The sequence below is a fragment of the Chiloscyllium plagiosum genome, unplaced genomic scaffold (genome assembly GCF_037043375.1).
Source record: "Chiloscyllium plagiosum isolate Xiang-an unplaced genomic scaffold, Cpla_swu_hap1 HiC_scaffold_10, whole genome shotgun sequence".
NCBI classification, from domain to species: domain Eukaryota; kingdom Metazoa; phylum Chordata; class Chondrichthyes; order Orectolobiformes; family Hemiscylliidae; genus Chiloscyllium; species Chiloscyllium plagiosum.
Genome location: NW_028270148.1, coordinates 24,259,924 through 24,284,347, shown reverse-complemented (window position 1 = coordinate 24,284,347; position 24,424 = coordinate 24,259,924). Strand labels below are relative to the sequence as shown.

The 24,424-nt window shown below is 40.0% G+C and overlaps 1 protein-coding gene across 1 annotated transcript in view; it reads left to right on the top strand.

Annotated features, from left to right (window-relative positions):
- Positions 1 to 24,424, top strand: part of ttc27 (tetratricopeptide repeat domain 27) — a 210,387-nt gene that overhangs the window by 21,479 nt on the left and 164,484 nt on the right. The window contains exons 2-5 of the mRNA XM_043695515.2: positions 3,266 to 3,440; positions 4,811 to 4,940; positions 10,773 to 10,913; positions 15,900 to 16,002. Coding sequence (XP_043551450.1) covers positions 3,266 to 3,440; positions 4,811 to 4,940; positions 10,773 to 10,913; positions 15,900 to 16,002 — 549 coding nt within the window. The remainder of the gene's footprint in view (positions 1 to 3,265; positions 3,441 to 4,810; positions 4,941 to 10,772; positions 10,914 to 15,899; positions 16,003 to 24,424) is intronic.

Genomic DNA, 24,424 nt, shown 5'->3' with positions numbered 1-24,424 from the left:
AATAAAAAAAAGTGTAAGTTGCTGAATTCCAAGGTTGAATTGTAGAAGATGTTGAAAATATTTCCTTTTTAAAAATGAAGTGACAAATTGTAAATGGCTTTGAAGTGAATTGAGCTGGAGTTATGTTTTTATGGTGAGGCACAAAGAATAATGTTAGTCTTACCAGCAAAATCAAATGACCTTCATTAGAAGCAAGGCAGACACTACAGCTCTGAGATTGACTAAGGCACCATGAAATATCCTCAGCACTTGGGAATCCTTGTGTTGAAATCTGACTGGACGGTATTATGAGCACAGTAGCAAGCCTTGCCTAGATGAGTGAATCTTCAACAACCCTCAAAGAGTCTTCACATGTGAGGCAGGTAGTCCCCTTGATTGGACCCTATGCACAATCTGTCGTGTTCATTCCTTCCAGCACCAGGGAGCTGTGACGACACTGTCTACCACTTACAAAATGCTCCACAGCAACTTGCCATGGCTTTTTAATCAGCTCCTTCCAAATCCTCCACCTCTACCACTTAGAAGATAGTATGAAGTTAATTTGTCCACAGATTTATAAGAACATAAGAAATAAGAGCAAGAGAAGTGGGTGTTAATTTGTTCAAAATAAAATACTGGGCCAAGAATTAAATGGGATACTTTGGTTGCTTCAGTTTCAGGATTTTATGAGTTCAATTAGAAAAGTGGAAATCCTGGCAATGTTCGAAATAGATGAATAAAACAATACTTTTAACGAAGAGTTTGTGTTTGTAAACTATTAATCCCTCATTTAGGGTCAGGATAAAATCTTAGATTTTTTCAGAGAATGGGAGTAGCTCTGGCAAGGTCAAATGTTTGATGCCTGTCCTTAATTGCTCTTGAAAACATGTTAGTGGAGCCACTGTCTTGATCTGATGCCTTCATATGGTTCCTGTGGTACTATTAGGAAGGAAACTCCAGGATTTTCATTTGTAACAATAAATGGAATGACCTTATACTTCAAATCAGGGAGTTGTGTAGTTTGGAGAGCAGTTTGCAACTGGTGGTATTCATGTGCATCTGCCTTTGTTTTTCCAGGAAGTTCGCACATTGGAAGGTGCTGTTGAAAGAGTCTTGTAGAATTGTTGTCATATATCTTGTCGATAGAGCACACTACGGTCACTCCAATGGTGTTGAAAGGAATGAATGTTGTGGTGGTGCATAGGGTAACAATCAAATGAGCTGTTTTGTCCTGGATGGATTTAAGCTTCATGGCTGTTGCTGAAACTGAAGTCATCTGACCAAATGGAAAATATTGCATCACAATCCTGATTTATTCCTTGTAGATGGTGGACTGGCCTTGAGGGAGTGGATTACCATAGAATTCTCGGTCTTTTGCTTCTGTCACCACAGAAGCTGGCTGGTTGAGTTTTCAATGAGTCTTAACTCACCATAATCACATTGATTTACACATTTAAAAAATCCTGATTGGGACAAGGACATGGGAAATGGACCATGGTGCTCTAGCCCTAAAATTGAATTCAGTATTAAGTCCAGAAGGTTGCAGGGTTCTAAAGTTGAAAATGATGTGTTCTTCCAGCTTACCCTAACCCGCAGACACCAGGCCTTGTCATCAAATGGGCTGCTACCTCTAATAGCCCATTGTCAGCCACTAATGGTCCCCGTTAGCAGCTATTCATTCTCCCAGGCTGACCTTTATGCATTCCTGCCCAACTGTTTGTCTCTTTCTCTGGGCTTCATTTCCATCTATCATTTACTCCTTCCCCCTTTCCTCCCTCCGTATGTTCAGTATACAAACCAACCTTCTGCCAGCTACAATCGGTTCTGAAGAAGGGTCACTGGTCCAGAAACATTAACTCTGTTTTCTCTCCACAGATGCTGCCAGACCTGCTGAGGTTTTCCAGCAATTCTGATTTTGTTTCAAGTTTCCAGCATCCACAGTTCTTTGTTTGTTTTTGAAGTTCCTGCATATTTTATACACTCCAAATGAAATAATATGCTGCTGTTTTAAGTATCTATTTGTCTATAATTGTTGGTTTAGAGAGACTAACTATGTTCAGTGGCAACTGCCTTATTGAGGGATGCTATGAATTTTAAACCAATGTAATGTTTCATTATCAGGTGCAAATAAGAATTACCTACAGCAGGAATTGTTTCACCTTTGAAGTTTCTTTATCTACTCATTACTTACCAGGGCTGGATCGAAGCACCTGCCTATTTGAGTCTCTTAATTTTTGTTTTGGCTTGATGGGTTAATGGGGTGGAGTGGAAGGGTGTTGCTTGATTATAATAGTATGACTCAAGGAGTGCTGCATTGCCGTCATTACCAACACAAACCAATCTGTCTGTGAGACTTTGCTATGTGTGAATTGGCTATCACCTTCAGGTGTAATTTGTTGCTGTAGAAAACACTGGAACAGGTTGAGGCAGTGTTCAACGAGATATATAGGAGCAGTTTATATGACATCGATGTTTTTATATCTGGGACTGGATACTTCCCTTTGTTATTGCTTCTCGGTGTTTCTTATTGTGGCTTGCGGTTCAGTAGAAATCTAAAAGTAAATTCCATTCGCTTAGTAAAAAATGCTGCAGCTAGTCATGTAGAACTGAAGGAATCCACATTAATTCCTATTCTGGGCTGAATTTGCTGAAATCACAGATTTTAACTCAGTTTCTGTCTTCACAGATGCTGTGAAACCGGCTGAGTTTTTTTGCAGTGGGGGTGGGGTGGGTGCGGGGGTTGGGGGTGGGGGTGTTGATGGAGTGGGAGTGGTATTGTGGTGAAGGAGAAGAACAGGCTGGAATTCCTTCTCCTGATCACTTTCCAGAGACCTCTGCTGGAAAGACGAGTGTGTGTTGCGGGAAGGTCTGATTAAGCTCTGTTAAGGTGCAACCCTGCCTTAACGTTGACTAGTTCTCACTGTCTAGACCAACATGTAGAGAATAAACTTGTCTCACATCCATAAAACTGTAGTCCAGCATAGTGTTTAAGAGATGAAATGATGAGATAATTAGTGAGGAATATTACAAACAAATGTTCTCATTTTTAAATGAAATGCTCAGATTTGGGACTCCATTCTGCAAACTCAGCCTTTACTCACCAGTGCATTAAAATTGTTTTGTGATGATTAATAAAGGTCACACACCATTTACTTTTACCCATCGAGTGCATTGGTGCTGGATCGGTAATTGCTGAATGTCGTGGTTACTGCGGATGTCAGCCTGCACATTTTGAATGCTTTGCACTTTCTTGACCTTCACTAGTGATAGACTGTTTCTATTGCAGAAGGCACCTTATTGCTGCAGCAACTGTTGGAGGGCAGCTTCAAAGGGACTCTGTTGAATCCAAGGATTCAGGAAATTTTTCCTGCTCAAGTTGCCATTGGAGAAGTTATTGACAACTACTTGGAAAATCAGCTCTTGGCATACCTTGATGGTCCATCAGAAGATCAAGCAGAAAGGTGATTGGTTAACATAACAGCTTCAGCTTTGTTTGCACCTCTTTTTCCAAGATGCACTTAAATACACTGAAATGATGCAACCAAAGGATGCCATTCAGCTGATTGTGCCAATTTTTTTGATAAAGCTTTCCAATTAGTCTCACTCCATTGCTTTTCCCACATAGCAATTTTTCCCCTTCCAAGATATGATTTCACCATATCTTTTCTAAGATGCCATAAGTTGTAGCAAACTTTTCAGATGGCTATTCTCTGCATCTGATGGAGAAACCATAGCTGATAATTGGAAGTGTCTTATTTTCATAGAGTAGCACAAGTGAAGGACTGAAACCTTTTGCATGGGTTCCTAGCCTGGTGAAAAGTGCAGGGGTAGGTGTAACATCAATCAAGAAATATGGGTTTGATCATTCCAACTCAGGTTATTGAATCAAGAGGAGATATCCTCAGAGGTTGTACAATTTAAAAATACTGAGAAATTAGAGGCTTGAAACACAGAAGCAGGCCATTATATCAACAGGTCCATGCTCGTATTTATGCACCATACATGCCTCTTGCATCTTTTTTGGATCTAACTGTATCAACATAACCTTCAATTTCTTTCTTCCTCATGTGCTATCCTAACTTCCTCTTAAATTAATCCTTGCCATTCATCTTAACTGCTCCCTGTGGTAATGAGTTCTGCATTCTAACCATTCCCTGAATAAAAATATGTTTATCTTGAATTCCATTTTGTTTATATTAGTGACTATCTTGTATTTATGGTCCCAGTTCTCCTCTTCTCCCACAAGTGGAATTATCTTTGTGTTTACCCTGTCAAATCCTGGTGGTGACATGCTTTTACGTCATGGGCCTTAACTGTAGTACAGGATCCATGCAATCCCTTTGAAAGGAATTACACTCCTTGATGTGTGCAGGCTCTTTATCTGTGCTAATTCAACATTGCCAGAAGTTATCAAAGCAATTAGTTTGAAATAAAGATCAGCCTCCTTCTGATGCCATCAGAGGAAATTAGCACATCCTAACTTCAACTTTGGGCTATTGGCTTCCCAGCGAGTTCAGATTGCTGAGTGTGGCCGCTACCTTTCTGTCTTACCAGTTTAAAATAGAAGTGAATTTGGAAGTCTCAACTCAACTCCCAGTGGATCTACATACACACAAACAATCACTTAGGAATAAATTTGAATTCAGTATTTGGCCGTGTCACAACCTAGTTTGGACTGGTTTGGACTGATTTCTTAATTTTTCACTGGATTTGGGAAACAAAAGAAATTTTTTTTTGAGATTGAACATTTCAAACGCACAGTAATCTTGGCATAAAAATATTGTAAAGCTGGGCGCCACAGGCTTAAACCACTTTCTTATTTTTTTTGTAGGCAACTGGTTGTGTTTTTATTGGGTGTGGGCAGCTTGCAGCTGTTTGTACAGAGTAACTGGACGGGGCCTCCTGTTCAGATAGAACCAGAAGATATTTTGCCTGCATTAATCATTGGGAACTTTGGAGAGGTAAGTTAATCTTATGTGGAAACCTGCACAACTGTTTACCCATTTACTATAAAACCTTGTGGAGGCTACATTTCTCTGTTATTTTATTGCTACCACAGTTCTGTATTTATTTAGAAGTCACGCCTGTAGATTTGGAAAATATGGAAACATAATTTTGGAACTTCTTCTGAGGAAACTGACAGTGTGATTTGTGTTAAGAATTTTAGATCAGAGTACTTTAATTAATTGCATTTGGAAAATCTGTCTTATCAGCTGTCCTCACTGAGTGAGTTAATGTCTGGGTGAACAAAGTAGCATCAGTGCTTATCCCTCTTTGAAGATTCAGATCCTCCTTAACCCACTGTTTTTAGTATGTTGAAAGTCTTCTCTATCTCAGACACAAACCTCTCACCCACATCCAATTTGTACTTAATTCCCTTTAAATTCCTCAGTTAAATTTCAGGTATCATTTTCTGAAGAGTGATGGCCAAATTTTCCAAATGGAGAGCTTTTTTTTTCTCTCTAGTCTAAACAGTTTTCCCTGCCCCTTTTTGTTTAGTCTCTTTAGCTGAAAGGGCAGCTCTGGTGATTGGTGCTCAGACCCCAGTCTGAAATTTGAGAACCTGTCAGAGTTAAGACTAGAGGATGCTTCATCATTTTCCTCCATCTGCCCTTCTTTATGTGTGGGAGTGGGAGGGTCAAAATACTTCAGTATATTAATGAAGTCAAGAATGAGAAGTTGCTTTTGAAGCCTCTTCCCTTACACTAACACTCCTCTCAATGTATTTAATTATATTCTGGGTAAAATTGTTCTTTTCCTAGCCTGATAAATTGTTCCAAACATGTTTCAGTCTTTGAATAAAAGTGCTTCTTTAGTAATTATTCCACATTACGTTTGTCATGACCGAGATGGGAGGAGTACACTGTCTTTCTGGAATCCCATTACTTTCGCAGGTCACAACATAAATTTAATTGTATTACCTGGTTCCTGACATGGCCTCTTGTAAGCTTCCAGCCATAAAATAAAAAGTTCCATCAATCTGGTTTCTTTAATAATCACAACATCATTTACTTATTATAAACAAAATTTATTCAGTGATGAATAAATTTGGTTGGTGTATTGAATTTGTAATATGAAAATATAAATGGTTACCCCTCTGAAAAATCCAAATATCCAGTAACGGAGAATAAATTCTCTCTGCAAAGATTCACTTTGGGGGAGAAAATTACTTTTAGCCAATAAATCTTAGTTTTGAAGGTAAAAATGGATAAGATGTGGAATGTTCAAGTGATATCTGCCTGACATTCTAACATGTTAGATAGAGGTAATCAAACATAAGCAGAACATGAGCTCTGGGTTCTTTGCTAGTGCAATATCAAGGATTCTTCTGGATGCCTTTCAGGTGGATAGTCAGGACTCAGACTGGAACAGGGTTCCAGATATCAAACTGGATGCAGATCAAGAGGATTTTCTGAAACAGGAGAGCTGTGTTTGGAAGCTCTTTCCCTTGCCCAGGCTGGCTATCAACAGAAAAATGCAAACAATTTCTGAGGCTAAAATTGTAACCTGCCAGTCATAATCCCAGGCAAAGAGTCTGCAGTAACCAAGCAGTAATCACAAGACATGTGGTTGTCAAGAAATACCATGTTTTTTTAAAAAAGTAGACTTCTAAAAAATGACTTTTTTTTTAAAATCTACATATTACCTTCAAATTCAAGTCTATAAAATATAATGCATATAAAGTGACTGTAACACTTTTTTGAAATATGTATTTTGTTTTCAAATTGGGAGAATGGAAGTTGATGGAAACAGCAAATTTGGGAATGTAGGAAAAAGCGTTGGCCGTTCAGCCCATTGAACCTACCCTGCCATTCTAGGTCATGCAAGAGCATCTTCCCAAACTTTGTTTCTCCCGCTAATTTTCCTTCCCCATCCACAATATTTGTGTCTTGTCTCTTTGTGTTGTGTGTGTGTGTGTGTGTTCGTGTTCAAAAGGCTAGAATTTAAGTTACAGAGTTACTAGTAAGCAATTCACATTTCTTTCTTGCCACTCGTTAAAAACAGTTTGATTGCAGTAAATAGTCATTTTGCCTGATGTGCACATTCTTTTAACCTGCGTTAGACAGGAAACATTGAACAATTCAATGGCTTATTTAAACTTTCGATGATTTTCAAATCTGCGAAGACCATGGGAATAGTGAGGCTTGATTTCCAATGCACTACTTCAGCGAATTGTGACAAATGATTTGTATTGTCAGAATCACTCACTTCCCTGTGATTTCTGTTCCAAGCTTTTGCTCCTAGACACAGCCGGTTAGCACTTCCGTGTTTTGTAATAAGTAGTTTCTTAAAAAAACAACTGTATAATTATATCCAGAATGCCAGTGACTTATGAATATTTGCTGTTTATTTACAATGAACTACAATAATTTGTGTGCACTCTCCTGTTCCTGTGTCTTTAGAGATGTCCGATATTATGTGTTTTGTTAAAAGATGATAATAGATTACAAGCTTGGAATCCTTAGTTGCTATCACAATCTATCACTAAGTATTGGATGCTGAAACCATCATCATATAGTTTCAGCACTGAACTCAAAATTGCAGAATAATGAAAGACTAAAGAGTTCTCCGGGGTCTTTATTATAACCTTCTCAGGATAAATGAAGCATTGAATAATAAATTAAGATAACACACATTTCTGTAGCAATATTTAAGTTCGTAAAAATATGCTGTCTGTTTTTTCTCTTCCCTACTGTTCTCAAAAAAAAATGGCTCAACACAGAACAAATCATGAAAAATGACATTGTAGTCAGGTCTGGGTGAGCTCAGTACTATTCGGAGGATAAGTGTGGACCCGATGAGCTGAATAGCCTGTTTCCACACTCCAGGGACTCGATAATTCTGTGAAAGAGTTCACTGCCTAGATTGTGTCAGAATACAGCAAACCTAAACTTTGCAAACCAAAGTGCCAAAAAGCTTATTTTGAACATAAATTTTATACAGTCCTATGACTGTTCCATCTGATTGTATTTCCTCAGTTTCTCACCAAAAGTTTTGGAAATGTCGCACAGTTAGTAAGCTATGTGACTGCAGGCATTTGTCCTATTCCTGTCCTAACCTAATAGAGTCGTTTTTTTTTAAACAGAGGTCAATAGATAACAGATTCGACATAGAACATGTAAGATTTATTTCCATCCCTCAATCCCCACTTGGTGACACTGGAACTATTCATAGTGCCCCCTATACTTCTCCCTAGCAGAGTTGTTCCAGTGCATATCAGACTTGGACGGCCCAGTAACCACACCAAGCATGACAGGTCTCCACTGAGTCATTGGGTTTTTGTTTTATGAGTCAAGTTTAATTTGGATTTAGATTGCCACCATCTACAGAATTTTGCTTTTATTAATCCAGATTTAACCGGGTCACCACATTACCAAAAGGATGTGGATGCCTCGGACAGGGTGCGGAGGAGGTTTACCAAGATGTTGCCTGGATATGGAGTGTGCAAGGTATGAAGAGAGATTGAGTCGATTAGGATTATTTTCATTGGAAAGACTGAGGCTGAGGAGGTACCTGATTGAGGTCTACAAAATCATGAGAAATGTAGACAGGGTGGATAGCAAGAAGCTTTTTCCCAGAGTGGGGGACTTAGTTACTCGGGGTCATGAGTTCAAGGTGGGGGGGGAAACGTTTAAGGGAGATATGCGTGGAATGTTCTTTATGCAGAGGGTGGTGGGTGCCTGGAATGCATTGCCAGTTGAGGTGGGAACGATAGCGTCATTTAAGATCTGTCTAGACAAATACATGAATGGGCAGGGACCAGAGGTATATAGATCCTTAGAACATAAGTGACAGGTCTAGATAAAAGATCTAGATTGGCGCAGGCTTGGAGGGCCAAAGGGCCTGTTCCTTTGCTGTAATTCTCTTTGTTCTTTGTTCAGGACTATAATGAGTGATTGAATATGGCATGGTGATGTCTGGCTGTTTACATTAACAGTACTGCTTTGAATATCTTACTCTACCAATGGTGTGTGAAACGATTGCTTGTGTATATTTTGTTAAGGCTAAGAACTGGAGTGAGGACCATGTTTGCATGGTATTAGTGAGTGTGGTTACCACTTGCAGTTTGCCTGAAGAGTCTCTCGTCTTGGCCAAGATGTATGGGAAGCTATTGAGGAAATAGCTGTCAGGGAAGAAATGGACATCCAGTGGTGACATGGGCAGCAACATGTGTCTTTTGAAAACGTAATTGTCCAAACACACAATCCTCTTGATTGCATTGAAGTGCTGGCTGTTTGCCATGTTGAGGTCAAATTATGCAACCTTGAGATATATCGTATTGGCATACCAACCTGCTGCATCATTAGGCTGCACCTTTATGCTTTGTTTGAGAGAAGGTTTTGTTTTCTGGGATTTGACAAAACGCTGAGCAAGTTGTCCTCTCAATTTTGCCTGCAAAAGCACCTAATTTGGGAATCCTTGGCATTGATCTGTAAAGACAAAGTGGAATACGTTTCCTATTTCCAAACAGATTCCATGTCCTAAAAACACAGTATTCAGTCAAAATAAATATTGCAGTTTCAGCAGCAAAGTAAACCTCTTGACTGGTACCCCATCCGTTAGCTTGAATATTAATTTCCTCTACCCCAGTGCACAGTGGTTGCAATGTGTCTTTACAAGATGCACTACAGTAGCTTACCAAGGTTCTTTCTCCTACACCTTACAGACCATTATTTCTACCATATTAGGGCAGCAAATATATGGGAGCATCGCTGTTGATAAGTTCCTCTCCAAGCGGGGGCGGGGGATGGTGGCTCAATGGTTAGCCCTGCTGCCTCACAGCGCCAGGGTCCCAGGTTTGATTCCAACCTTGGGTGAATGTCTGTGTAGAGTTTGCACATTCTCCCTCTGTTTACGTGGGTTTCCATCTGGTTCTCCAGTTTTCTCCTACAGTCCAAAGATATGCAGATTAGGTGGATTAGCCATGGGAAATGTGAGGTTACGGGGATGGTATGGGGGACTGGGTCAGGGTGGTTAGTTCTTCAGAGGATGGATGCACATTCAGTGGGCCAAATAGCCTGTGGGGATTCTGTAATAAGTACTGCATACTAACCTGACTTGGTACTGCATCACAGTTCCCTTGCAGTTGCCATGTCTAAATCCTGAAACTCTGTTTCTAGCAGTGTTGTGTACCTACACCACATGGACTGCTGTGGTTCAAGAAGACAGTTCATTGTCACCTTTTCAAAGACCATTAGGAATGGACAACACGTGATGCTCACAACTCAGAATTTTTAAAAAATAATGGGCAAAGATAGGCAGGCTCTTTTATAAAACAGGATTCAATAGTGAAAGTGAGGGTTGATCTGTCCATATTCAGTACCCACCTGAGTTACCCCTGCTTAACCCATAGTTGCTGAAGCTTATAACTGGATTTGTGGCACTGCAAAGCTGAGATGATCCAACTGAGGACTTTAAATTATTCCAGTGAGGAGTTACGGTTCCAGTTTTGATTTTGAGTGAATGGCTGAACTGCTTTCATGAGTAATCTAAAATTAACTGAATGGTGTTTGTTGGTGGAGTTGATTATTTCAGGGGAATGTGTAAAGATTGTTGGACATGAATGTAGACTTGCAATATTCTCTGGTTTTGATTTTGCATACGTTTATTCTTTATGGCCCACTAACTGAGTGTCAAGCTGGAAAGCTGTTCACATGCCTTTCTCTCAGCACGTTTTTAATGCTATACACATTGTTACTGGGGCAAACATTTACTCAAGGACTCCCGACTAATGGAACTTTTTTGTAAGGGGTGAAAGGGAATTTGATTGGTATATGTTTGTTTTATTCTAGCCTCAAAATTTGCGAGCTACTCTTTTGAACGGTCTGGTTTTGGATGGAGAATCAATTTATAGCCTTGTCTCTAACCCCTTCCTTTTGGTGTTGGCCAAGACAATCCTGGTGAACTGCAGGAGGAAGCTTCATCTTTTCCAGGTAAGGTTAGATCCTTCAAGTATTCCAGAGATAGGGGCGATCTAGAGTGTACTCAGGCAGAAATTCAACTCTGAGTTGAATAGGATGCCAAGATTGCCAATGATTTGTTCTGATCTAAAACTAAGAGACAAGTATGTAGCGAGGTTGAGAAATTCCAAAGAGCTAGTGCACTGGTTTTAAATTACAGGAGGTGTCCCTCATACTATGATTTGGATAATTTTTGTCTTGTCGTGGACGGAACCCTGATTGCAAAAGATTCAAATATGGATCTGTTAGAAAGGTGAACACAAAGTTGGAAGTTGCACAATATTCAAAGACTTTGGAGAGGAAGGGGAGATTGGAGTTGGAGTGGGAATTTGCAAGAGAATAGAGGAAAGGTGGGTTCTTTGCAGAGGATGCTGATGGTGGTGTTAAGAAACAACCAATACCTGGGGAGAGGGAATTGTTTGCAGCATCAGCTCATAAGAGGCCAGAAAAGAAGGTTGAGTAATAAGTGTTTCAGTGTGAGTAGACCCCCTTTTTATTTTTATTTATTCATTTTGTGGGATGTGGACGTCACTGGCTGGCCAGCATTTATTGCCTGTCTCTAGTTCGTATTGAGAAGGTGGTCATGAGCTGCCTTCTTGAACGGTTGCAGCCCACCTCTTGCAGGTAGACCCACTATGTCATTAGGGAGGGAACTTCAGGATTCTGACCCAGCGACAGTGAAGGGACGGCAATATATTTCCAAGTCAGGATGGTGAATGGCTTGGAGGGGAACTCGCAGGTGGTGGTGTTCCCCTTTATCTGCTGCTCTTGTCCTTCTAGATGAAAGTGGTTGTGGGTTTGGAAGCTGCTGTCTGAGGATCTTTGAATTTCTGCAGTGCATCTTGTAGATAGTACACACTGCTGCTACTGAGTGTCAATGGTGGAGGGAGTGGATGCTTGTGGCTGTTTTGCCAATCAAACAGGCATTTGTGGATAAGGCATTTGTGATTGTTGTAAAGACCCCTCAGGTCCACTAATGTCCTTTTTTACCTGGTTTAATCTACATGTAACTCCAGACCCACAGCAAAATGAGAATGAGTAATAAATGCTGGCCTAACCAATGAAGTTCTCATCCCATTAAATTTTTGTTTTAAAAGATGGAGTGATTTCAAGGGGAAGGCAGAAATGAATTTGATTTTCAGTGCTGTGTGAAATGCTTGATCTAATTTCTGATCACTGCCGTGAAATGACTCTCAGCTGTCATTGTCCTCTGGACATTGTGTTCGAAAGATTCGATCAATGCAGCAAGGATTGTTCCTTCTTGAAGAATATTTTTGTGTTGTATGGTATATAGAGTCATAGAAATTATACAGCACAGAAACAGACCCTTCAGTCAAATTCATCTATGCCGACCAGATATCCCTAGTCCTATTTGCCAGCATTTGTCCCACATCCCTCTTAAACCCTTTCTATTCATATACCCATCCAAGTGCCTTTTAAATGTTATAATCATATCAGCCTCTTCCTCTGGCATCGCCCTCTGGGTGAAAAAGTTGCCCCTTGGGTGCCTTTTAAAGCTGTCCCCTGTCACTTTAAACTTTATGCCCTCTAGTTTTGCACTGCCCTACCCCTGGGAAAAGATCTTGCCTATTTACCCTATCCATACCCCTTGTGATTTTGTGAACCTCTATATGGTCACCCCTCAGCCTCTGACGCTCCAGGGAAACCCGCCCTAGCCTATTCAACCTTTCCCTACAGCTCAAACCCTCCAACCCTGGCAAACATCCTTGTAAATCCTTTCTGAACCCTTTCACAACATCCTTCCTATAGGAGAGAGATCAGAATTGCTTGCAATATTCTAAAAGTGGCCTAACCAATGTCCTCTACAGCCACAGCATGATCGTCAAATTCCTATACTCAATGCACTGACCAGTAAAGGAAAGCATACCAAACGCCTTCATTGTTCTATCTAGCTGCGACTCCACTTTCAAGGAGCTATCCACCTGCACTCCAAAGTCTCTTTGTTCAACAACATTCCCCAGGACCTTACAATTAATTGTATAAGTCCTGTCTGATTTGTCTTTCCAAAATGCAGCACCTCACACCTATCTAAAATAAACTCTACATGACCAGAAGGGGGAGCGCTTGCTCCACCTTGAGCTGAGCGAGCTGTGAATTCAAATTTCCATGAATGCTGCCACCCAGTGCAAAACTGCCTCTGCCAGCATTGTCACCTAGACCTTCAAAGGAATTTGTTTAGAGTTATAAAACTTCTTGAAAAGATTTATCTGAAACAAAAGGATTAACATAAAACAAGGAATGTATATGTTAATACATTATTGGGAAAAAAATGTATATTTTTCTTAAATGCTGTTAGATTTAACACTTAACTATAATTCTCACTTGCCCATAGAAATAAATATTCAAGTTATCCCATGGATGAAGCACAGGGAACTTGCTACTTAAAGTCATAGAGTTGTAGTCATGCAGCATGGAAACAGACCCTTTGATTCCAAGCATAATCCCAAATCGAACTAGACCCACCTGCCTGCTCCTGACCCAAAGCCCTCCAAACCTTTCCTAAGCATGTACTTATGCAGATGTCTTTTAAACATCGTAATTGTACCTACATCCACCACTTCCTCAGGAAGTTTGTTGCACATGCAAATCACCTCGATGTAAAACATTAGCCCCTCATGTCTTTTTTAAATCTCTCTCCTCTCATCTAAAAAAAATCTGCCCCATAGTCTTGACTTCCCAAATGTTATACTGAAAAGACTGAAGGCAAGTGCCTCTAATGTTTTCAACAAAATTAAAATGTATATGATATCGTCCTAGAAAAGTACAAAAGGCATGTCACAGTAAATTAGTAGATTTCTCCTCTGCAGTATGGATTTAAATTTAATCCAGGATGATGGGACAAAGGATTCCTGTGACTGTTGCAGTAGGAGCTCTAATTAAACTGAATTTCAGCAATTTCAATTTGGTTCTATTCATCCACCTGTTTACTTGCTGATGTAAATTCACTCTAGGTCAGTCAAGCCTTGTAATTTTAAGAAGTTTTCACCATTGTGTTCAAATCTACATAATCTTACCACTCGCCGCTTTTATAACTGCTTTGAGTCTTCGAGATAATGGAGTTCCTTCTCCAATTTTGAAATCTTAACCATCGTGATTTTAATCATCAGTCCTAACTAGGCCCTCAGCGCTGGAATTGTCTCCATAAACTCTCTGCTCCCTCTGCATTTCCTTTTAAAGGCAGTCCTCAAAATCTAAATATTTAGTAAAGGTTTTGATCATATGTCTGATCTCTCACTTTTTGGTTCTGGGTTACATGGTTTGATTATGTTCCTGTAAAACACCTTGAGATGTTTCGTTATGTAAAAGGGAACAGTCGATGCAGATTGTTGTCGTAAGAGGTATTAAGTAAATCATGAAATAAACATTTTAATTCAGCAATCTCATTCAGAAAAGCTACAGACAAATTAGAAGAGAAAACTGAAAAATATCACACTGCCATTGGCAGTCCTCCTTCAAGCAATGTAACTGGGCACATGTACTCCAGACCTGACTGTTACATGTAACCTAGAATCTCCTGTTGGAGATACAATATACCTTAAATAAGAGGAATATTAATCCCCAACATCAAATGTAGAAGGAAATGCATCCATTGCTATTCTCAGGCTCAATTTCACATTTTGCATGCGTGAACAACAATTCACCTTTCTGTTATATAACTGAACATCTCAAAGGTGATACTTCCAACTAAAGAGTTGCATGGGATTCGGAGCAAGTTTTGTATGCTGATGCTTTAACGTTATTAAATGTGTTTTGGGGGTGGGTATGGTGTGAAGGACAGCAAGCTGAGAAAAATTAGAGGAATATGACAAAGCTGGGTTGAAAGGCTTGTTATTCGCTGTTGAAGGTGGCTGAAGTGGCTTAGGTTGAGTGTTGCAGTGTGGGATCATAACAGCTCAAAACTCTAACCTAATGGAGGGCAGTTGCAGAAGTCTGAATAGGAAGAGCAGAGGATGCATGATGACATGGTGGGCGGCACGGTGGCACAGTGGTTAGCACTGCTGCCTCACAGCGCCAGAGACCCGGTTTCAGTTCCCGCCTCAGGCAACTGACTGTGTGGAGTTTGCACGTTCTCCCCGTGTCTGCGTGGGTTTCCTCCGGGTGCTCCGGTTTCCTCCCACAGTCCAAAAATGTGCAGGTCAGGTGAATTGGCCATGCTAAATTGCCCATAGTGTTAGGTAAGGGGTAATTGTAGGGGTATGGGTGGGTTACGCTTCTGCGGGTCGGTGTGGCCTTGTTGGGCCGAAGGGCCTGTTTCCACACTGTAATGTAATGTAATGAAGGACTTGAAGTTGAAACTGGTAAGGATAGCCTTTAAAAGTACATAACTGAAGACAGAAATCTTGAATTGGCATATTGGAGAATAAGGAGACATTGAAGGTTAACAAGATCAAGGGAGGTGGGGCAATAAGATTTAACGTTGGATAGAAGAAGGTGCAGTTAGCATTGGGTGGTGCTTGAAAGAGCATTGAAGAACTCTAGTCTTAAAGTGATGAGGGAATAAAACAGAGTTTCAGCAGCACTTAGAGGTGATTCAAGCTGTGTGCAGGTGCAAATAGCAGTAACAACTATACCTTGCATTTGTTTATCACCTTTAATGTGTTTAAAATCCCTCAAGACATTTTGAAGTTGCATGCTAAACTGCAAAAAGAAACATTAGGTCAAAGAAGGATGTTTTAAATTGTGACTCAAATAAGGTGAGAATAGAGGACAGAGAATTGCAGTGTTTGGATTTAGATCTGAATGGTGGGGAGATAAAAATTGGGAATGCATAAGAAGCTAGAACTGCATTTTCACAATGACCTCTGTGTGGATCTTGAAGTCAGAGGAATTTCTGACGGTAGTTAGAACTGAGGCTATGAGCATCAATTTCGATATAATTTAAATATAGCTTCCTTTGTGGAGGGAGGGAGAAAAAAAATCTTCCTTTTGTTTTTACAGATGTTGCCCTGGTGGACAATGCGGTGTGTAAACATTCAGCAGCAGTTATTGGCAGAGCGTTCACCTCAGCTCTTCAGCATCATCCAGGGCTGTATCGATGAAGGTACAACATCTCCAGAATCTTTCAAAAGCAATTTGTAAACAACAAGTGCAAGGGTTGGGGAAAGAAAACTAATTTTTAAATGCTTGACTTTATTCATAAATATTTCAATATGTGACAATACTGTGTATTTTCAGATGTTATTTTGTACTGTTTGTTTTATCAAGGAAGGTTGAGACAGAGGTGTGGAATGGTCTCCTCAAAGCCGATAAAGTAACCAGCTTGTGAGGCTTTGGGTTATTTTTAAAGGTTGGAGCAACAGAAGCAGCCTGAATGGGTGGGGTCAAGCTCCCATAAAACCGAGATTGTTAGTTTTAGCTTTCAGCAGTTGCTGGGGTCTTGAAGCTGTATGAGGAAGCTATTATTCCTCTCTCTGTTACAGCTAAAAGCTGGGGTTCTTTTCCTGCTGCTAGAGTTGCACGTAAGACAATATGTTTTACTAAATTTGCCTTTGCCAAGGATGTGTTTATGGGATGTTACTATATTGGAACAGCAGATTAGTCATAGTTAATATATATTAATTTGTTAATCATTTCAATACAGTTACAGATAAGTCAGTTCTTTTATTTTGTCTGTATTATAACTGTAGCGTAAAAAATAAAATGTGTTTTGCTTAAAGTCAAGTAGTTTGACTAATCAAATTACATCTGGAACACAAAACTTTATGCTTGCCTTTAAAATAAGAAAAGGTTAGGGTTGAGGCTATCTCCTTAAAATATTTTGAGGGGGTTTGGTCTGGTCATAGAGATGTACAGCACAGAAACAGACCCTTTGGTCCAAATTGTCCATGCTGACCAGATATCCCAACCCAATCTAGTCCCACCTGCCAGCACCTGGCCCATATCCCTCCAAACCCTTCCTATTCATATACCCCACCAGATGCCCTTTAAATGTTGCAATTGTACCAGCCTTCACCAGTTTCACTGGCAGCTCATTCCAGAAACGTTCCACTCTCTGCGTGAAAAAACTGTCCCTTAGGTCCTTTTTATATTTTTCCCCTCTCACCCTAAACCTATGCCCTCTAGTTCTGGACAAGGGGTGACCTTGTCTATTTCTCCTATCCATGCCCCTCATGATTTTATAAACCTCTGTAAGATCACCCCTCAGCCTCTGACACTCCAGGGAAAACAGCCCCAGCCTACTCAACCTTTCCCTTTGGCTCAAGTCCTCCAACCCTGGCAACATCCTTGTAAATCTTTTCTGAATCTTTTCAAGTTTCACAATATCTTTCTCTCAGGAAGGAGACCAGAATTGCACACAATATTCCAAAAGTGGCCTAACCAATGTTCTGTACAGCCACAACATTACCTCCCAACTGACCAATAAAGGAAAGCATATCAAAACGTCGCCTTCACTATCCTATCTACCTGCGACTCCACTTTCAAGGATCTATGAATCTCCATTCCAAGCTCTTTTTATTCAGCAATACTCCCTAGGACCTTACCATTAAGTGTATAAGTCCTGCTAAGATTTGCTTTCCCAAAATGCAGCACTTTGCATTTATCTAAATTAAACTCCCATCTGCCACTTCTCAGCCCATTGGCCCATGTGGTCCAGATCCTGTTGTAATCTGAAGTAACCTCCTTCGCTGTCCAGTACACCTCCAAATTTGGTGTCATCAGCAAACTTACTAACTATATCGCTTATGCTCACATCCAAATCATTTACATAAATGACGAAAAGTAGTGGACCCAACACCGATCCTTGTGGCACTCCACTGGTCCCAGACTCCAGTCTGAAAAACAACCCTCCACCACCACCCTCTGTCTTCTACTCTTGAGCCAGTTCTGTATTCACATGGCTAGTTCTCCCTGTATTCCATGAGGATGTAACTCTGAAGATGTATGAGGGAGATCCAGTAGATGTAGTGTACCTGGACTTTCAGAAAGCTTTTGATAAAGTCCCACATAGGAGGTTAGTGAGCAAAATTAGGGCGCATGGTATTGGGGGCAAAGTACTAACTTGGATTGAAAGTTGGTTGGCTGATAGGAAACAAAGAGTAGTGATAAATGGCTCCATTTCGGAATGGCAGGCAGTGACCAGTGGGGTACCACAGGGATCAGTACTGGGACCGCAGCTTTTCACAATATATGTTAATGATATAGAAGATGGTATTAGTAATAACATTAGCAAATTTGCTGATGATACAAAGCTGGGTGGCAGGGTGAAATGTGATGAGGATGTTAGGAGATTACAGGGTGACCTGGACAAGTTAGGTGAGTGGTCAGATGCATGGCAGATGCAGTTTAATGTGGATAAATGTATGGTTATCCACTTTGGTGGCAAGAACAGGAAGGCAGATTACTACCTAAATGGAATCAATTTAGGTAAAGGGGCAGTACAGAGAGATCTGGGTGTTCTTGTACACCAGTCAATGAAGGTAAGCATGCAGGTACAGCAGGTAGTGAAGAAGGCTAATAGCATGCTGGCCTTCATAACAAGAGGGATTGAGTATAGAAGCAAAGAGGTTCTTCTGCAGCTGTACAGGGCCCTGGTGAGACCACGCCTGGAGTACTGTGTGCAGTTCTGGTCTCCAAATTTGAGGAAAGACATTCTGGCTGTTGAGGGAGTGCAGCGTAGGTTCACGAGGTCAATTCCTGAAATGGCGGGATTACCTTACACTGAAAGACTGGAGCAACTGGGCTTGTATACCCTTGAGTTTAGAAGACTGAGAGGGGATCTGATTGAGACACATAAGACTATTAAAGGATTGGACACTCTGGAGGCAGGAAACATGTTTCTGCTGATGGGTGAGTGCCGAACCAGAGGACACAGCTTAAAAATATGGGGTAGACCATTTAGGACAGAGATGAGGAGAAACCTCTTCACCCAGAGAGTGGTGGCTGTGTGGAATGCTCTGCCCCAGAGGGCAGTGGAGGCCCACTCTGGATTCATTTAAGAAAGAGTTGGATATTGCTCTCAAGGATTGTGGAATCAAGGGTTATGGAGATAAGGCAGGAACAGGATACTGATTAAGGATGATCAGCCATGATCATATTGAATGGTGGTGCAGGTTCGAAGGGCAGAATAGCTTACTCCTGCGCCTATTGTCTATGTAACCTTGCTAACCAGTCTCCCATGGGGAACCTTACTGAAGTCCATATAGATCACATCTACCTCTCTGCCCTCATCAATCCTCTTTGGTACTTCTTCAAAGTTTGTGAGACATGATTTCCCACGCACAAAACCATGTTGACTATCCCTATCAGTCCTTGCCTTTCCAAATACATGTACATCCTGTCCCTCAGGATTCCCTCCAACATCTTGCCCACCACCGACGTCAGGCTCACTGGTCTATAGTTCCCTGGCTTGTCCTTACCACCTTTCCTAAACAGTGGCACCACATTAGCCAACCTCCAGTCTTCCGGCACCTCACCTGTGACTGTCGATGATACAACTATCTCAGCACCATTACAAATACAAATAAATTACCTTATTCAGGAGTTTGCAAGCTTTAATAGACTGTACATTTCAGTAGAAGACCGCATTCAATTAAAATACAAAATTTCCATTGAATATCAGGTGTTCAAACATTCAGATGTGATTGCAACTATGCAACTTTGAGAAATCTAGTTTTCTTAAAATATGCCATGACACAACATTGGAAAGTGAGACAAAACCTGAGAATTCTTTGAGTAAAGAAGGGAATCATAAAACTGCCATTTTACCTTTAAACTGGGATTCATTGATTTTCTCAGTTACTTGTACAAAACCCAATAAAGACACAGAAGTAACTGTACAAATTGTCGTTGTTGTATATTCATACATTTAGTGTAATGAAAGCTTAATCTTTTTTAAATTAGCAAAACTGTTCATTTTACAATAGGTACAAGTTGTGCACCTTTAACTGTACAAAATAATGTGGTGATGGTGTATCACTTCTTTAAAACAATTTTTTGTTTGGTTGTGTTGATCAAGCCAGATGTTGTGAATTTTTTGTCACAACCAACTGTTGACATCATCCCTTCAATAGATAATACTAAGGAAGTCAGCAACAAAATATAAAAAACATACAGAATGTAAACATACAGAATGGGTGGACTAATGGCAAATGAATTTCAATACATGTGTGAATGAGGGTAAATCACATCGGTAGGAGGAGTAGGAGACCACAAAATAAAAGTCTAATTGAGTTGAAAGTGCAAAGGGATCTCAGAACGCATTCACAAAACATTAAAAGTAGCAATGCAGGTTAGCAAGTCTATAAAAATGCTCCAAAAATGCACTGGCATTCCTTTCTATGTTAAACTTGTATTGGGTATTGTGAACAGTTCCTTTATAAATATTACAACAAGGATATAAAGTTGCAAAAAATAAGGACAAATATGTTCTCATAACTGAATTTATAGCCATGACAAGCAAAAGGTTCTTTATTTTCCGCGAGAGAAGAGAAAGCTCGTCTAATAGCTTTAATTTCATAATGGATAAGTACATGCAGAGAGAATGGTTCCACTTGTGGAGATGTCCAAAGCCAGGGCCAAAAAGTGTAAAATAAGAAATGAATGCTGTAAAGAATTCTGCAAAAACCTCTTTGCATTAAGAGTTATTAGAATCTGAATGTGAGTTTGTTTGTTGAGCTGGAAGGTTTGTTTTCAGATGTTTCATCTCCTTATTATGTAACATCATCAGTGAGCCTCTGGTGAAGCACTGGTGGTATGGCCCGGTTTTTATTTATGTGTTTAGGTTTCCTTGGGTTGGTGACATCATTTCCTGTGGTGATGTGATTTCCTGATTCTTTTTTCTCAGGGGATGATAAATGGGGTCCAAGTCAATGTGTTTGTTGATTGAGTTACGGTTGGAATGTCATGCATCTAGGAATTCTCGTGCGTGTCTCTGTTTGGCCTGTCCTAAAATGAATGTGTTGTTCCAGTCGAAGTGGTGTCCTTCCTTATCTGAATGTAAAGATACTAGTGAGAGTGAGTCATGTCTTTTTCTGGCTAGTTGAGTTCAGTGGGTTTACATGGAAGTAAGGTATGTACATGAGGGAGAAAGGAACAGAAAGATGAGTTGATTGGATTAGATACAGTGCAGTGGGAGGAAGCTTGTGTGGAGCAAAAGTACCAATATAGACCACTCCATCTGAATATCCTGTTTTGTACTGTTTACGTAATTGCTATATTACTCCATAAACCCCTCTCATTCTGGAATAAATTGTTTAAAATTCCTCCCCATCCCATCAGGCAAATATCATGAATTGCATTACAGGTTGGGCATCCATGATCTGTATGTCCGAGAACTGAAAAGACATTTCTCTCAGACGTCTTTTCAGAAGCAGACTCTGTGGACACATTGAATTCTGACCCTTTGGAAAAAGCTTTACTTGGCTTGAACAGACTAAAAAGTGAAGCTTTCCTGATCTGTAACAGCCTAATTTGTTGTTTAATAGTGGGAGCAATACAGATGAGACCCTGATTGTACTGGGAGCACATTTGATTCTGTCAGAGCGTTGAGAGTTCAAGTTCCATGGCAGGACCAGAATGGTTTATTTGGGCTAATGATCCTTTGTATTAGTGGTGCAAATTCTGTTCCTCAGCCCCAAGAAGCTGCTGTGGGAAGACTTAAGAGTTGTTGTTCTGTGAGGAATAAGATCAGGTTTGCTGAAGGACTTTTATCTCACCCTGTCTTCTAGGGTATTAGGCATATGGGAAGGATTTTCTGTTTCTGAACTAGAGCAATTCTGATATCTGTCACTTAAGTAAAGCACTGCTCACTATTCTTTTATTCTCTCTTTGTTACTGAGCAAGTATTTTTGTTGAGGATTAGTTTTCCGCAACCCATGAATTAATCCTTATGGAACATTCCCAGCTCAGTACATTTCAGCCTGTGTGAAAAGTCAAGCGAGTTAGTGGAGTGCATTTTATATTCCATCCTATATAGTATATGACTATCATAGCGTGATCAGTTTAGTTGCTTATCCTTGTTTGGAAGGAATTTGCTAGGGTTGCTTCCTGAGAGCTGCTGATATTTTTGCTGAAAAGCATGTTTAGCATATTAAGAGTGCGTTAGAAGGACATTCCAGATTTCAGATTGTACCAGAGCTTAATGAGCTCCTTGTGACGGATATGTATTTGCTTATATGTTAAAAACACCCTTGTATGCGATAGCGCAATTGCTGATGTTGCACAGATTTTCTTTTTGCTATTTCACTAGTTTTCTTTTGAGAGACATTTTTCTCAAAGGGCAATACCTTACTTAAAAGGATGCTGCTCGTCAAGGCTTGGTTGTTATTTTGAGATCATCCTTTCCTTTAATGCCATATGTATAGTTGATGAAATTATGCATCATATGGAAATGATACATAAATGTTTGAGTGAGAACAAACTTGTTTTAAACATGTCTCCATGTTATATAGTTTTCTATATGTAACATGTTTTAGGATAATCACACCTTGTTAATTCATTGCAAATAGCTCAGGTGCCATCCTAGGTTAAGGGGATGGGACAAGTGATGTATACAGCAGTGGATTATTTTTTGCAAGTTTTCAGAAAGACTCAATTACGTGTTGATTGATTCACTGATCAGTTCATATGTTGGGTTACGTATTGTTGCAGTCTATGTCTGCTTTCTTTAGCAATAGTTAAAACACTACAAAAGACAGACTTATACTTTTTTTTAGATTACTTACAGTGTGGAAACAGGCCCTTTGGCCCAACAGGTCCACACTAACCCGCCGAAGCGCAACCCACCCAAACCCATCCCCCTACATTTTACCCCTTCACCTAACATTATGGGCAAGTTAGCATGGTCAATTCACCTCACCTGCACATTTTTGGACTGTGGGAGGAAACCGGAGCACCCGGAGGAAACCCACGCAGACACTGGGAGAATGTGCAAACTCCACACAGACAGTCGCCTGAGGCGGGAATTGAACCTGCGTCTCTGGCACTCTTCATGACTTCAGAATGTTCCGGACATTTTACAACCGATAAAATACTTTTGGATTGTAATCCCTGGTGTAAAGTAGAAAACCTATTGGCCATTTTGCAGACAGCAAGCTTTCATAAATAGCAATGCGTTTGTTTTGCATGGTGTAGATGGAGGGATAAATATGGGTGTAGGTAATAGGGAGATCTCCAATGTTATTTGAAATTGTGTCATGGAATCTTGACAACTACCTGAGAGAGTAGATAGGGCCTTGTTTGACATCAGATCTCTCATCTGAAAAACAAAACACCTTGGTACTGCATTGGTGCATCAACCTAAATTACGTCTTCAAGTATATGGAGAGGAAGATGAACGCATTGATGACAATGTATGAGAACAATTCTCTGAGCCACGGCTGAAATTCAAAGTGCTTCATTGTAGAATGCTTGGTAGGCATGATAGGTATCATGAAACCAAACATATTTCCTAATATTTGAGAAAAGTTCATTCATTTAGCAAAGTTATTCAGAATGTGGAACGTAGATCTGAAAATATTAAACTGAAAACCCAAGAGACAGCCTGATTTAAAAACATTACTGCACAGGCAATAAATTGTTTGAAACAAACAGAATGCTGGAGAAAATAAGTCCGACAGCATCCATGGAGATAGAAACAGAGTTTCGAGTTTGGTATGATGTTTTGGTAACATTAACTTGGTTTCTCTCCACAGATGCTACCAGATCTTTCAAGATTCTTCAGTATTCACTGTTTGTTTCATATTTACAGCATCTTCAGTATGTTGCGTTTATTCATGAGTTATTAGGCTTTCAGTAAATCATGACAAGATGAAAGTCTTTTAGATGATTTAATCCTACCCTTTTAAGAATATAAACTGTATTGCACTTCCCATTATTCACCGGAATGAGTGGACAGGATCTCTGCATGATGTCTTTGTTATTTTAAACATGGTATCTAACAAAGGGTTAAGAAATTCAACAACTTTTGTTCTTGTCCCTGAGAAAATATTAGGAAGGATCAAATTTTTTTAATGTCCATCAAACAACTGTATTGCAGTTAGCAAAACAATTTCCAAAAACAGTACTTTGAAGGTTAAAGCATCTATAAGAGAAAGTCGTGACATTCTGAACCAAAGTAAAAAGCTGACATGTGCCCAACAGCACAAAACAGTCAGTTACATCACATTACCTGGCAGTAGATCCTGTTCACATGTCATACTGATGATTGATGTAGATGTTAGAGATTTAGGGACTGCAGTTCTGAAGATGAGGCCGAGGTGAACATTTCTTCTATGCGTTTTATACAATGAATTTGTAATCCTGTATATTATAGATTAGGGAAGGCATCACCTCTCATTGATGGAAGAATGAAGCGAACTATATCTTCCATTTTATCTATCTTTAGCATAATGATGGAAGAGTATTCAATATTGACAGTGCAATGAGGTATACCATCCAGTATTGGTCTGTCATGAAGATGAGGGAGGAAGGAGTGATTGAAGACATCCCCTAAGTCAGATAAAAGCAGATCTCTGAATAAATGA